The sequence below is a fragment of the Calliphora vicina genome, chromosome 4 (genome assembly GCF_958450345.1).
Source record: "Calliphora vicina chromosome 4, idCalVici1.1, whole genome shotgun sequence".
Taxonomy (NCBI): domain Eukaryota; kingdom Metazoa; phylum Arthropoda; class Insecta; order Diptera; family Calliphoridae; genus Calliphora; species Calliphora vicina.
In genome coordinates this window covers 12145073-12159810 of record NC_088783.1, presented here as the reverse complement: position 1 = coordinate 12159810, position 14738 = coordinate 12145073, and the positions used below count along the sequence as shown (strand labels likewise).

General features: G+C 29.7%; 2 protein-coding genes across 4 annotated transcripts; one reads left to right on the top strand and one right to left on the bottom strand.

Annotated features, from left to right (window-relative positions):
- Positions 1–3001: 3001 nt before the first annotated feature.
- On the bottom strand, positions 3002–5999 carry LOC135957304 (kelch-like protein 26). Of its 3 annotated transcripts, none has more exons than XM_065508030.1 (5): positions 5798–5999; positions 5359–5661; positions 4463–5300; positions 4021–4395; positions 3002–3693 (listed from the first exon to the last, which is right to left on the bottom strand). In XM_065508030.1, exons 2-5 carry the CDS (start codon positions 5584–5586, stop codon positions 3206–3208), a joined length of 1929 nt encoding a protein of 642 aa, XP_065364102.1. In that variant the 5' UTR covers positions 5587–5661; positions 5798–5999; the 3' UTR covers positions 3002–3205. The 3 variants fall into 3 exon arrangements, with proteins under 3 accessions (XP_065364102.1, XP_065364101.1, XP_065364100.1); XM_065508029.1 differs by lacking the exon at positions 5798–5999 and adding an exon at positions 5732–5754; XM_065508028.1 differs by lacking the exon at positions 5798–5999 and adding an exon at positions 5728–5748.
- Positions 6000–7491: 1492 nt separating this feature from the next.
- LOC135959087 (uncharacterized) lies at positions 7492–13545 on the top strand. Its single transcript, XM_065510105.1, has 3 exons — positions 7492–7631; positions 7804–8093; positions 8173–13545. Exons 2-3 carry the CDS (start codon positions 7893–7895, stop codon positions 13441–13443), a joined length of 5472 nt encoding a protein of 1823 aa, XP_065366177.1. The 5' UTR covers positions 7492–7631; positions 7804–7892; the 3' UTR covers positions 13444–13545.
- Positions 13546–14738: the final 1193 nt, after the last annotated feature.

Below are 14738 nucleotides of genomic sequence, written 5' to 3'. Positions count from 1 at the left end.
AATTGAAATGAACTTGATATCAATTTCTCATTCAAGTTAGTGTTTCAATTTTCAATCAAGAAAACAGCTGATTACAATTTTTTTTTTGCACACTTTGTACTAAAATTGTTTTCAAGTTGCGTGCAGCCTACGTCACAACTTTAAATTTTGGCAAACAGTATATGTAAAATAAAAGACTATCAAGAAAAACTTGACAGTCGTAATTCAGCTCTGGGTGGAGAAAGAGCTCGCTCGTCATTGTCATTATCGCTTAAGGGCAATCAGGCCGTCCCTTTTTCGCTGCCTTCGAGAGTTTTGCGGCTCACTCTCGCATTGGATAATGTTTGGCGTCGTCTAACTGTACCGCGTTACAGTTTCTCGAAGTTTACATTGTCCACATGCAATCGTTTTTGGTTTTCATAACCTAACTTTTTAATAAATGATTTAAAGTTCCAGCTTCCTATATGAAGATATAGGTCGACTGGGAACTACAAATCTACGTGGGATAACCTGGCAATTTGAGAGTTTTTCAACTCCGCCAACCAAATTTAAATTCTAAAAAAAAGAAAAAAGAAAAACTTTATCACAAAGTATATACATTGTGACTTGATCGTGTGGCTGCAGGGTTACAATTGCTTTAAAAATCATTAGATTTTCTTAGGAAATCGCTAAGTTAGTAGCACTTAATTTCCCTTGGCGCGTGAGTTTGAATTTGCTGCGAAACTCAATTAATTTTTTGTGTAAATTATATTATTATTGTTAAATATTTTTCTTTTAAAAAAGTTTGAAGATTACAAAGCTTTTAGATCTTCAAATACATAACAAATTTACGTGTTTGTGTGTTGTGCAAGTTTGATGAATTTTGCTGCTAGCAGCGAAGTTAATGCTGCTGCAGAATAACAAAATCGATCATGTTTTTTTTATCTTATAAGAAATTTCATATTAGATTAATAAATCGTGGTGTGGAAAAAAGTATTAAAAACTAAAAATTAAACCTACACATCTTAACAAAGTGAATAACAACAAATTATTCAAATCAACAATAAAAAATTAAATAATTTTAAATTGATATGCATTTTTGCAAGTGTTTATCTTATAAATATTCCAAAAGAAAATGATCAACAAAAAATACCTAAAATAAAGTGTTTTTAAAAATTTACAATAATTATACATATGCATGTCGTATGTATAAACATAAATTTAATGACAAGGTAAGATTTTTGTATAAAACTAAAATTGTGTAGAAAAATAGTAGGTGGGTTCGCGTACTTTCCAGTAAAAAATATCCAGTAACTTTATTTTAGAGAGTAAAAATAATTTACTCTCAATCTGAAAAATAACCAAAAAAGTACGCGAACAGCAATTTGTAAAAATAAGTTGTATTTTATTATAAACCAATTTAAAACGTTTCTTTTGTGTTATTTTACTTCTTTTCTTTGCAAAACTTATAAATTGTGTTAATTTTCAACTTTTTTGTTTTGTTTACATTTGCAACAATATGTTTTAAACGTATTTTTTATGTTGATATTTTTTGCTGGACAAAAAATGTCCAGTAAAAAATATCATGTTCTCTATCTACGAACTATCACTTTTAACACTCTCTTGTTCTCTCGTTACAAGTCTTTAAAAGTAAACGAACGGAATCCCGGAACTTCCAGTGATAATCTGTACAAATTGTCAAGTACGCGAACACAACTAGTTATGAGCCAAAATGATTTTTAAAACAAGATTTTTTCAACAAATATTAATGTTCATCACGCTGTAAGTTGATCGTGAGCCAGTAAAATATTTTTATCTTATTTTAGTGTTTTCGAACATAATATTGCATTGTCATTATGAATTTTCATTGAATCCAAATATCAGCCTATTCGGTTAAAAATTAAGTTACAAATTTTGACCGCATCTGATAAAGCTTCCTTCCGTATTTTGCTACCCCAATTCCCTTATGTGTTTTCTATGGTACTGAGATCTGACGATTGGACAGGTCACTTTAAAACATGCACCTCATTGGATTGTAACCATTCGGTCCAAACTGAAGGAATTTTTCTTTAGCGTATGGATACATAACATTGTTTAAAGAACTAATTTCCAATTATAAATTATTGATAACCTCCTTGCGAGTAATTTTTGGGAATTTCTTGAACGCTCTTGTTATTAAACTATCTTGTCTTGGAGTAGGTTTACGAAGTCTACCTCACAATTTTAGATCTTAAGCTTTTTTTGTTATAATTTTAGCATCTGCTTATTTTTTTGTTTTTTGCTTCAATCCATTAAAAACGTTTATTATTTTGGTCTTTAAATTTTCGCAAATCTTGACTCTAGCCATATTTAAAAAACTGAACGGTTTTGTTTACACTTAAATAAAACAAATAACATATATATATATATATAATTTTTTTATAATTCACTGTTTTTATTTAAAGATCAAATTTCTAATTCATTGAAATATTTGAAAAAAGTTTTTTTTAAATCGTTTTTAAAAATCACAATAAAAACAAATGTGTATGGATTCAATACAGATTCTAAATTGTTTTTTCTCTTCTAAGTAAATATTGTTGTATGTAATTATGTTTGTAAGTTTACTTTTAAATTTATTTTCATTAAAAAATGGCCCTGCCACAAATATATAAAAAAGTAAAAAAGAAAATTTATATACACACATATTTATGTATATAACGACAAGATTTTATAAATATTGCAGCAATTCTATTATATAAAAAAAGCAAAATAATAATAATTTAAAAAAACAATAATAGCAATATAAAAAAACAATTAATGTTAAAATTAAATTCAAATTGTTAGTATAAAATTATACAAAAAAAAAAATATCTATATAAAATGATTTTTATATTCATATAAAGAAACTTAGCACTAAACAATTTATTGAATAGGTAATATAAAGAAAAAATAAAGCATTCAAATTGAATTTTGTTTCCTACAGATTACAACAGAGATTCTCAAATACTATAATTGTATGAATTTTCATTCAGTATTTTCCAGGAGAAAAAATAAAACAGATTAATTCAGCAAAAATTGTAATAATTTTGTTCTTTCTATTCTAAACATATTTACAAATACTTTATAGAAAGAAAATAGAACTATAAGTGTTAAAAATGTTTTAACATTTTGTTTCGCGTGTTTTTTTTTTGTTTGTTTTGTTTATATAAAAAGTACAAAATAATTTATATATAAGTATATGGTTTTTAATAAATAATATATCTGCCATTTACATCCCATAAAAGGACATAACAAAATCATCACGTTCTCGTGGTACATAAAAAGCTGCACATGTACATTCCCACACTTCTTTGGGATATTCCCATTCAACATTAAATGACCACTGTTTTGTATCTAAATCGTAGCATTGCACTGCTGAGGTGGCACGATTTATGGTGTTTGTTGATAGTAGTCCACCGATGAAATAAATGCGCCTCTTAACGGCCGCCACACCAGTGTAATATTTTGGCATTGGATTTTTTGTTTCCGTCGTCCAAGTGTCCGATTTCACATCATAGACATCTATTGTCTCCGCCAAGACTCTTGATTCGGTCAAAGGGTCTTCATACCAGCCACCACAGGCGTAAATGTGCTGTTCGAATGCAATGAGTATATGATCGGCTCTAGGCGTGGGCATTTGACATAATTTGTTCCACTTTTCAGTTTTTGCATCAAAACTCCAAAGTGATGACAAGACCATGTGACGATCAATGCCACCTGTAAGAGGGGAAATAAAAATTGTTATTGTTTCATGTTTATTAGTGAACTTAGACTTTATGTGGAAGAAAGTGTTAATTCTTGTTAGAAAAATGTCAATGTAAAATTTGCAAACGTAGTTGCAAGGGATCTTTGAAATATCTATCATTAGATATCCTTATTGTCTATATTAATGACTTAGTACTTCAGATATAGATCATAATAGGTAAAAAATCGAGGTTGTCCTGGTTTTTTCCTTATATCTCAGCCATATGCGGGCCGATTTTTGATTTTTGGTAATGGGTATATTATATAAATTTTCATAAAATCATAATTTGCAATACACACCTGATATATATAATTTATCACCCAGAACAACGCCAGCATGTTGACTACGATTCTCCGATAAAGCGGGCAAATATTCCCAACGATCTACACTGGCATTGTAGCGTTCACAATTCGATGTAGCCATTTCATTGGCATAATGATCGCCATCAATATCATTTAACTCACAAACTCCCCCAACGGCATACAAAAAATTACTGCCCATGGCATTTAAAGAGAAACGACAACGATCGGCTTGAATCGGAGCAATTGTTTTCCACTTATCCTTGGTGGGACAATAGCGAAAACCAAATGGATGTATATACTCCTTCAAACAAACATCATACGAACCGCCAACAATATAAAGATCATTACCCAAAACTGCTGTGCCATAATTACCTAAATAGAAAATGTATGTATATTTTTTTTAAAGTTTACTAACATACGTATTTTAAAATAAACTTACATTGTTCAATATGCGGAATCACAGTTAGATCTTCCCATTTACCAGCAGATGGCAAATAACAACTTATCTGATTTGTTAAGCCATTCGTTTCGAAGCCTCCAATTTTAACTAAAGCCAATTCCATGCCGCGAGAATTGGTTAAGACACTTAAAGATATCACTTCATCATTTTCACTACTATGTTTTTTTAGCTGATTTTGTTTTATAACCTCGGCCTTTATAATGTCTACATACAGTTGCGAGTCTTCTTCGGCTGATTCGGTATTTGATAGTAGAGTGTTGAGAGCATTTGTTTCGATTTGATTGAAACGCACTTTAGTAAACAGCATTCTGGCCAATTCGCTCTCAAGTCTTGACTCCAGACAATATTGCAAAGTTATTTGTAATACTCTCTCCTCCGAGCAATCCACTGGATAATTGCATGACAGAATGTACTCCAATTGATCCCATGTCAGGTTGATTAAATCAGGAGTTTGCGAGAACTCATCGAGGCGAGCACAGATAAAGCGATAGGTTTTTCGCTTAAGCACATCTAGTGCATACAGATCGGCCAAAGCAGCTATAGCTACACAATTTTCTAAATCAATTTGAGATTCTAAGTAATTTGAACAGGCCTCAATGACTGCTTTCATTTGAACGTGTGTTGAAACAGAGAGTACATCTTGTATATTGTTGCGATCTAATTCTAGCTTAGAGGTGTAAGCATATTCGATTAATAGCTCAATGCCACGGGCATTAACACCATTCAATTTTATTTCAGATTGTCGTGCCTCTCGCATGGCATCGGTAAACATGGCGCAAAAGTAATCGCTACAGGCTGCCAGAACAACTCGATGGGCCTGGAATTAAAAAATAATAATTTCTTACATTTTTACAAAATCAAAAAGCATTGCTTACCTTAAATGTTTTACCCTCTACTATGAGTGTTACATCAAATAGTTTGTCCGAACATCTTAGAGCATTCAGACCCTGTAGTAGAGCCTCTGAATGTGAGGTTAACATAAAATTTGGCTGTTGTGTGCGTGAGTAAGTAGTTGTGGTATTATTATCTCCATTAATTGCTGCCGAAGAACTATTACGTTGTTCGGAATTATTACGTAATACTGATGCAGCACCTCCTGCCATTTTTGCCCACAAAATTAGCTGAACAAAGTTAATATGTATTTTCAATCATGTGCTTAACTTTTGGACACTCGTCACCTAAATTATAAAAAAAATAACGCCAGTTAAGAAGGCATACATGTGATGTCATATATACATTCATACAAACATTTATATTATATACATAAATATGTTTATAAATGTGCAATTTTTCTTATCACCACTTGCCACTTGCCTTTTTCACTTTCCAAGGTTGGGAATACCCTTATGACGCTAATCAAGTAAAGTAAAAAAAAAGTATTGACCCAATTTGTAGAAATACTATTTGTTTATTTCCTTATCAATTTTCTAAAGGCAGGTCAATAATCTTGTACTGCTTCGTTGTGTGTTGGTGTTTGTTTTTGCTATTGTAAACTAATATTGAATTATTAACAAAGTTTTTTTGTTTATTATTTTTTGTTTACATACGTACATACAATAAAAGAGAAAACGAAAAAATTAATATTTTTCAACTTTTATTTCTACCACTAACTTGTTATTGCATCAATAATATTCTTATAACATAATTATACGTTTTCTTGCAATTTTATTAACTATTTTAATTACTCCATCTCAACAAAAGTGTGTAACACCACCACCATTCACTTACCCAATGTTTTTTTTTTTATATACTATTTGTATGTAGTTCTTTTTTTAATTTTTCGTTTCCCTTAACCAATCAAATATAATGTATGTAATGTAATTCGTTGACATCTGCTTTGTGGTGATTTTGATAAACTTTGCAATTTTATTGTTAATTTACACTAACTATAACACTGTCTAAAATATATGCATTATATTTAATATTTACTAAAATTCTTTTAATCTACAAGAATTCATAAATTAAATGCCAAATTGTTGTACAAAAATAGAAATTTTGTCAAATTTTGTACTTCATGTGAAAATTTTGACATTTCTATACGATGGAAAAAGTTAAAGAATATTACGAAAGATAAAAAAGAAGATACGAAAGGTGAATTAAAAAGAAACATGGAAATAGAAAAATAATAGAGTTACCAAACAATTTAGTTATTACCCTATGTCTCCACGAAGCAATTTTTATTGCTAAGCACAAGCAATAACGTCAGCAGAACAACAGCAGAGCCAAAGCGAATTCATACAAGGTGGTGTCAGTTCTACGAAAACAACGATTGGTCTTAACAAATGTCAAAAAAACCAAAAAAATTAAACAAATAAGTATTTAAACTTAATATAGTGTAGATAATTGAATAGTGAGGGCTTTACTTATTTATGTAAACAATAAATATTTTGTTAATAAGCTTAGAATATGTAGATATTTAAATATAAAAACAAGCTTTGACAGTTGTTAGAACCAAAAAGCGAAAAAAAATATCAGCTGTTTGACTGACTCCGCCTTGAGCAGAGCGAACAAAACCATTTTGAAATTTTCTTATGTTTGTTTCACTGCATAGATCAAGGCGAATCTATAGAAGGTGACGACCAAGGCGTATTTAACAAGGTGACAGCAGTGGCGAATTGAATTAAATACAGAGTTTGACATACGGGCTGATATTTTTTATATATGTAGTTTGACATTTGTGCGTGCTATTTCTATAATCAGCTGTGCTGCCGATGGCACCTTTGGATGTTGTCAAAGTTGGATGTTGTTGTTTTTGCTTTTGGGTTTGCTGTATTTTTCGCCACAACAATCACAAGTGAATTGACTACATTATTAATTTACTTTGGATTCGCCTTGGCTTAGATGTTTGAATTATCAATTCACTTGTTGTTGTGGCAACTTTGACAGTTCAATTATATTTTAAGAAAAACAAACTCATCTGGCATCACTAATTAAACACTAAAATAAAAACAATCACAATTAAACGTCAAATTACTTTGATGTAAACAAAGAATAACATTGTTAAATAAACTCGTAAAAATATTCAAAAATATAAATTTTTTAGTGAAATAAGTATGAAAATAAATTTAAAGTGTTAATAAAATGTCGAGAAAGCCATGATACAAATCTAATAAATAGTGAAACAATTATGTACATATATATTAAAGGGGTAAGTACTGAAATCAACACTCTTCCTAAATTGATATGCATGAATTTTATTCATAATTAAATAATTTGTTTATTAAAGGTTTTATTAAAATTTAATAACACACAAATTTGATTATGAAATAGATCTATACATTTTAGAGATATACCTATGTGATCAAAATACTTTCTTCCAGAAAATAAGACCCTGTCATGTTATGTATGTATATTTGATGGTATTGTGGAGTGATGTCATTTAATGCGTCTTGAATAGCATGTCCATTTTATGTATCTATGCCCAAATATTTGCCGACGTTTCATATATTGTTGTACAATTTATGCCATTGTTGAGCTGATTTTGAAAATGACACTCTCTATATCATGTTACTTATGTTTTTCTTCTGGACTTACTTTTAAATGCTTATTAGATGATAATGGCAAATTTAATAATATTTATGAAATAGCTGTTAAATACTTCAAACCAGAGGTAATGTACATTTGAGTTTTTGTTGTAATTTTTTTTTTTTTATTAAAACTTGTTTATACACATCTTTTTTAAACTTTAGCTATCAAAAAGCCAAGAAAAGCTGAGCTCAGCAGTTATATGCCAAAAATGTTGGGATCATATTAACGAATTTTATAATTTTCAGCAACTTATAAGAAGTACTCAAAATCAAATAAAAAAATGTATTCCCATAATACGTATTTATCAACGGGAACATAAACTTAATTATGTATCCTCACCTATCCAGTCATTAAATTTATTATCAACAACCCTAGATCATGAAAATTCTGAAATTAATACAAATAAAGTTGTGTCGCCAATACCAGTTGAATTTAGACCAACTGATCTTAAGCAATCTAACAACGTTCATATAAGTAAAAACTCCAATTTTAGTGAGAAAGAATCAAAAAATATCGCACATAGATATTGGATTTCAGCTGAAAAAGGAGGATTCCAATGTGATAGTTGTCATATCAAATTTAATTATACCACGCAATTAAAACATCATATGAAAATATACCACAACATTTTCTTACGAAGCTCAAAAGTGTATTGTAGATGCGAAATATGTAAAAATTTAACATTTTCTTGTTTCGACAATTTAATAACACATATGTTAAGAAGACATCATATATTTTCCATTTTAAGGAAATACGAATCCTCCAAATGCAAAAATTTTAAACAATCTTACGACGCAGCACGGCCACAATTAGTTCCATTGACAACTACCGTTGATCAATCAGGTCATGTCAACCCTAATGAAGATCCTAAATTAGTGTCCGTTAGTAATAACTCATTAATAAAAGGACCCACTGAGAACCACTCCCTTCCAGCCATCAATGTTGATAAAGCCACTTCAGAATTGATAATGGAAGATACAAAAATTAAAACATCCCTAAAACAATCAGTTCATCTTAAAAATACTATAATAAATTCCACTGACAACCAATCCAATCTATCCAAAAAAAGTAATTTTCAATTTCAAACATTAACAACATCTCCACAGGCAGATCATGCTGAACCTAATGATGACGATAAATTGGAGCCGATTAGTAATTGCACTATAATAAAGGCCACTCAGAACCAATCCCTTCCAGCTGTCAATTCATATATCCAATCAGAAAAACCTTTCAAATTTAAAATAAACATTGATGGCAAATTTATATGCGAAATGTGTAAAAACATAGGATTTTCTAAATTTTCAAGTTTAAAGAGACATATGAACGAAAAGCATGAAATAATAAATCCCAATGTAAATCAATCCATTATAACCTTCAATCCGATAGCAAATGTTAATAAAACCACTTCAGAATTAATATTGGAAGATAAAATAAAAGGAATTCAACAAATAGATCCTTCCGAAGTTGACAAAATACAAAGGAATAGAAATATAATACTAAGTAATAACAACGGAACAGGAAATGGAAATGATGGAATTATTACTAAAGATAGTTATCGTTTAAAGTCACATATTCCAGTTACACAAACACATCGCCTAGAACCTAGTGACGATGCCGAAGTGGTTGCCAATGTTGGTGATATAAATAAAAATTGTGCTATGATGAAACCAAATGAAAACCAATCACTAGAACCTCACAAAATTGAAATAAAAAATAATAAAAAACTTTTCAAATGTGAAATGAACATTGATGGGAAATTTAAATGCGAAATGTGTAAATATTTTACATTTGCTAATTTTTTTAATTTTAAGAGACATATGGAAAGACAGCATAATATAGGTAATTTTATAAATAAGTTTAATCATATTAAAAAAATACAAGCTGCTAAAGACTCTGACGCCCCACATCTACAATTGGTTACATTAACAACTTCCCCTGAACAATCAGGTCATCTCAAACCTAATGATAATGAGAAATTCGGGAATGGTAGTAACAATACTATAATAAATTCCACTGCAAACCTATCCATCAATTCAATAGCAAATGTTGATACATCCACTTCAGAATTGATAATGGAAGAAACAATACTAGAAATAGATCCTTCTGAAGAATATAATTCTCCTATGAAAAAGACATTTAAATGCGAAATGTGTAGTAAATATTTAACATTTTCTAATTTTTATAATTTAAAGAGACATATGGAAAAAAAGCATCATATGTTTAACGTTCAGAATAAGTACAAAATAAGTAAAAAAATACAAGCAACTAAAAACTCTGACGCACCACATCAACAATTGGTTACATCAAACACTTCCCCGGAACAAGCAGGTCATGCCAAATCCAATGAAGATGCCATATTAGTGAATGGTAGTAATAATTCTATAATAAATTCCACTGACAACCAATCCACTCTATCCATCAATTCAATAGCAAATATTGATCCATCCACTTCAGAATTGATAATGGAAGATAAACGAAAAACAATACAACAAATACATCCTTCTGAAGTTGACAAAATTGACTTTGTATCACCGATACGAGATAATAAAAATATACAACTAAATAGTAACACCGGACAACTTGAATCAGTTAATTCAACAACTTGCTCACAGGAAAATGAAAATGCTAGAATTGTTACTAGAGATACTGATCGTTTAAAATCGCCTATTTCAGTTAAACAAGCAAATCTGATGAAACCATATGAAGACCAATCACTAGAACCTCTCAAAATTAATATAAAAATTGATAAAAATATTTCAAAACCATTAACAACAAAGAAAATTGAAAATTACAGATGTAAAAAATGTAAACATTTAACATTTTCTTATTTTTGGCTTTTAAAAAGGCACATGAAAATGAAACATCAAATAGTAAACTTTCAAAATAAGTACAAAAAAAGTAAAAAAACAGCAGATCGTGGTAAACCTAATCAAGATGCTGAATTATTGGTCAATGGAGTGACTATTAATAAAAAGTATAATTACAATTTAAGGAATAAAAATCATCAAATGAATAAGGTATACAAAAAATGTGAAACACAAGCACCAGATGACGCTGACTTGCCACTTCAACAATTAAATGCATCAACTAAATCCATACAACAATCGGATATTTGCAAACTTAGTGGAGATGCTGATATAGTGCATAATGTAGTTAATATAAATAAAAAATGTAATTCTGCAGTACAGAACCAAAAAAAGTTAGGTATACAACCAACAAATTATTTACAATATGATCAAGTAGAAAACTTAGAATTAAATACACTAAATTCTAAAGACTCTGTCGCACCACATCTACAATTGGTTACATTAACAACTTCCTCAGAACAATCAGGTCATGTCAAACCTAATGAAGATGACAAATTAGTGAATGGTTGTAACAATACTATAATAAATGCCACTGCAAACCAATCCATGCTATCCATCAATTCAATAGCAAGTGTTGATACATCCACTTCAAAATTGCTAACGGAAGAAACAATACAAGAAATAGATCCTTCTGAAGTTGACAGTTCAACCAATTCAAATATAGAATATAGTTCTACTATGAAAAAGACATTTAGATGCGAAACGTGTAAATATTTAACATTTTCTAATTTTTCTAATTTAAAGAGACATATGGAAAAAAAGCATCATATATTTAACGTTCGGAATAAGTACAAAATAATAAAAAAAATACAAGCAACTAAGGACTCTGACGCACCACATCAACAAATGGTTACATCAAACACTTCCCCGGAACAAGCAGGTCATGCCAAATCCATTGAAGATGCCAAATTAGTGAATGGTAGTAATAATTCTATAATAAATTCCACTGAAAACCAATCCATTCTGCCCATCAATCCAATAGCAAATGTTGATACATCGGAATTGATAATGGAAGATAAACGAAAAACAATACAACATAAACATCCTTCTGAAGTTGACAAAATTGACTTTGTATCCCCAATAAGAGATAATAAAAATATACAACTAAATAGTAACACCGGCCCACTTGAATCAGTTAATTCAACAACTTCCTCACTGGAAAATGAAAATGCTAGAATTATTACTAGAGATACTGATCGTTTAAAGTCGCCTATTTCAGTTAAACAAGCAAATCTGATGAAACCATATGAAGACCAATCACTAGAACCTCTCAAAATTATTATAAAAATTGATAAAAATATTTCAAAACCATTAACAACAAAGAAAATTGAAAATTACAGATGTAAAAAATGTAAACATTTGACATTTTCTTATTTTTGGGTTTTAAAAAGGCACATGAAAATGAAACATCAAATAGTAAACTTTAAAAATAAATACAAAAAAAGTAAAAAAACAGCAGCAAGTAAAAACTACAATGATCAAGAGACTAAATTTTTGGCCAATGGAGTGACTATTAATAAAAATTGTAATTACAATTTAAGGAATAAAAAGCATCAAATGGATAATTGTGTTAAGGTGTACAAAAAATGTGAAACACAGGCAACAGATGACGCTGACTTGCCACTTCAACAATTAAATGCATCAACTAAATCCCTACAACAATCGGATATTTGCAAACTTAATGGCGATGCTGATGTAGTGCATAATGTTGTTAATATAAATAAAAAATGTAATTCTGCAGTACAGAATCAAAAAAAGTTAGGCATAGAAAACTTAGAATGTAATACACTAAAAAAGAAAAACGCAAAACCAAAGAAGACATTTTTACCCGATGGAATAGACAATTTCATTAAAATGAGTTTAGGAGATTTGAAATGTACAATATGCGAAAGGACATTTGGTTATTACAGTTTGCTGAGCGAACATTTTAAATTGAAACATCCCAATAAAAAATGTTTTGTAAATTGTTGTGGAAATGAAGTAATAAATCGCCGGAATCTAGTTCAACATCTGAAAAGACATCGAGTTGCAGCAAGAATGTCTAATGGCGAAGAATCAAAAATGGGCAATAACAAATATTCTACCACCAGTCGATCATACATGACTAACAAACCAAGCTATATAATACAGGCAGATCCTGTACTTGCAATCACTTCAGTTATATCAGCAAATCCAATAGAATCAATTAATGTTACAAGTACAGACCAATCTATTCCTTCCACATCCGTATCAAGCCGGGCCACAACATTGAGTAAATCACAATTTAAACAGTGCAATTATTGCAGTAGAACATTTAAATATGTTACCTCTTTAATGAAACATATAAACAAATGTCAGTTTTACATGAGAAATTATTGTAATCTCAATCAGAATACTGACAATAGAAATTTGTGCATTAAAACCGAAAATGATTTTTTGAACACAAATTTGAATGCAGAAGACTCGGAGTTAAATCAATTTCCAGAAATAAAAACTGAAATTCCATATGATATTGTCGTCAATCCAAATATTTCTGTGCCACCTTTGGATATTGTTGATATCAAAGAAGATATTAATTTTGAATAATTTATTTTTTTTATTTGCCTGTAACGCTGTTCTATAAAGAAAACATATTTTTATCTTATAAAACCTTAAAAATAAAATGTAACCTTTTTATGAACATTAAAATACTATAGTATGAGTCTTTTAATTTTGAAAATATCGGTCATTTGAGACGTTACGACAAGTAAGAGTGCTATTTTTAAGGTTATATATAAGTTTGTCATCTGTTTGTAACATTGAGAAATTTTCATCTGAGACCCAACAAAGTCTCAGTGACGTCCTTTGGCAGTGTAGAAAATGCATTCCAATTTGCCAATTGTCTAAAATTAATTTGAAGTAATTATAACACTATACGACAAATAGTAGGGTCTGTGATCGGCGGGGGTTCTGCCCACCGGAAAATGTTAGATCGGTAAAAAAAAGTTATACGTGTCCCGGGGTTTCGCTGGGTCTCACATACAAGTAGTATGTGAATTCAACACACTTGAGAGAGAGATTTGACTTCAAAACTTTTTCTTGAAAATTGCAATAAAATTGCAATTCTAACACACTTTTTCACAGACACATAATATTCTTTTATTTTTTTCCACACATATAAACCATTAAAGTAACCGAAACATGTATATTTTGCACAAACGAAAAATATTTTTTTTAAATTATTTTGACTTTTAATTTTTGGGTGTTGAAATTAAAACTGAAAAAAACACACTTGTAAAATTTGGTATTAATAATTAATAAAAAGTTCAAATAGATTTAATTTTTGCAGAAATTATGGAATAAAAAGAAGAAAAATCGAATTATATAATCTTTCCAGTTCAAATATACATTAAATAATTTCAGAATTGTTTGAATTTTTTAAATTTAATTGTAATAAAATTTTGTTATAATTTTTAAGGTCGCTTTTTTACAACTCTGTGTGTTTGAGGAGTGTGGTGAAAGTGGTTTGAAAACTAATACATATAAACAAAATGTTACCAATACATGCATAGAGTTAGGTTTTTTATGACAACCGACTTAGGTTTTTTTTTGACAGCGTTTCACTTCTTGTTATTATTCTTTGTTACATACTCATGAGCTCTATGCTATTGAAATTTACGTTTGCTATTATTGAAATCTTACCCCCTGTCTATACTTGATAAATTTTTATCATGATAAACGTCAAAATCGTTGTCAAGATAAAAAATTATCAGGTATAGTCTCCATTTATTAGTATTATTGCTTCGTTATGACAAAATTGTTAGTGCTTTTGCTGAGACAACTTTGTCTTGACAACAAATGTCATTTATTGTTATGATAAATATTTGTCAAGTATAGACAGG

Excerpts from the sequence above, each read along its gene's own strand:
- LOC135957304 (XM_065508030.1), bottom strand. The coding sequence starts at position 5,586 with ATGGCAGGAGGTGCTGCATCAGTATTACGTAATAATTCCGAACAACGT. Across the intron at positions 5,301-5,358 it reads TAGAGGGTAAAACATTTAAG|GCCCATCGAGTTGTTCTGGC; the intron begins GTAAGCAATGCT and ends TTTTAATTCCAG. Across the intron at positions 4,396-4,462 it reads GATTCCGCATATTGAACAAT|GTAATTATGGCACAGCAGTT; the intron begins GTAAGTTTATTT and ends TTTTCTATTTAG.
- LOC135959087 (XM_065510105.1), top strand. The coding sequence starts at position 7,893 with ATGTATCTATGCCCAAATATTTGCCGACGTTTCATATATTGTTGTACA. Across the intron at positions 8,094-8,172 it reads TTAAATACTTCAAACCAGAG|CTATCAAAAAGCCAAGAAAA; the intron begins GTAATGTACATT and ends TTTAAACTTTAG.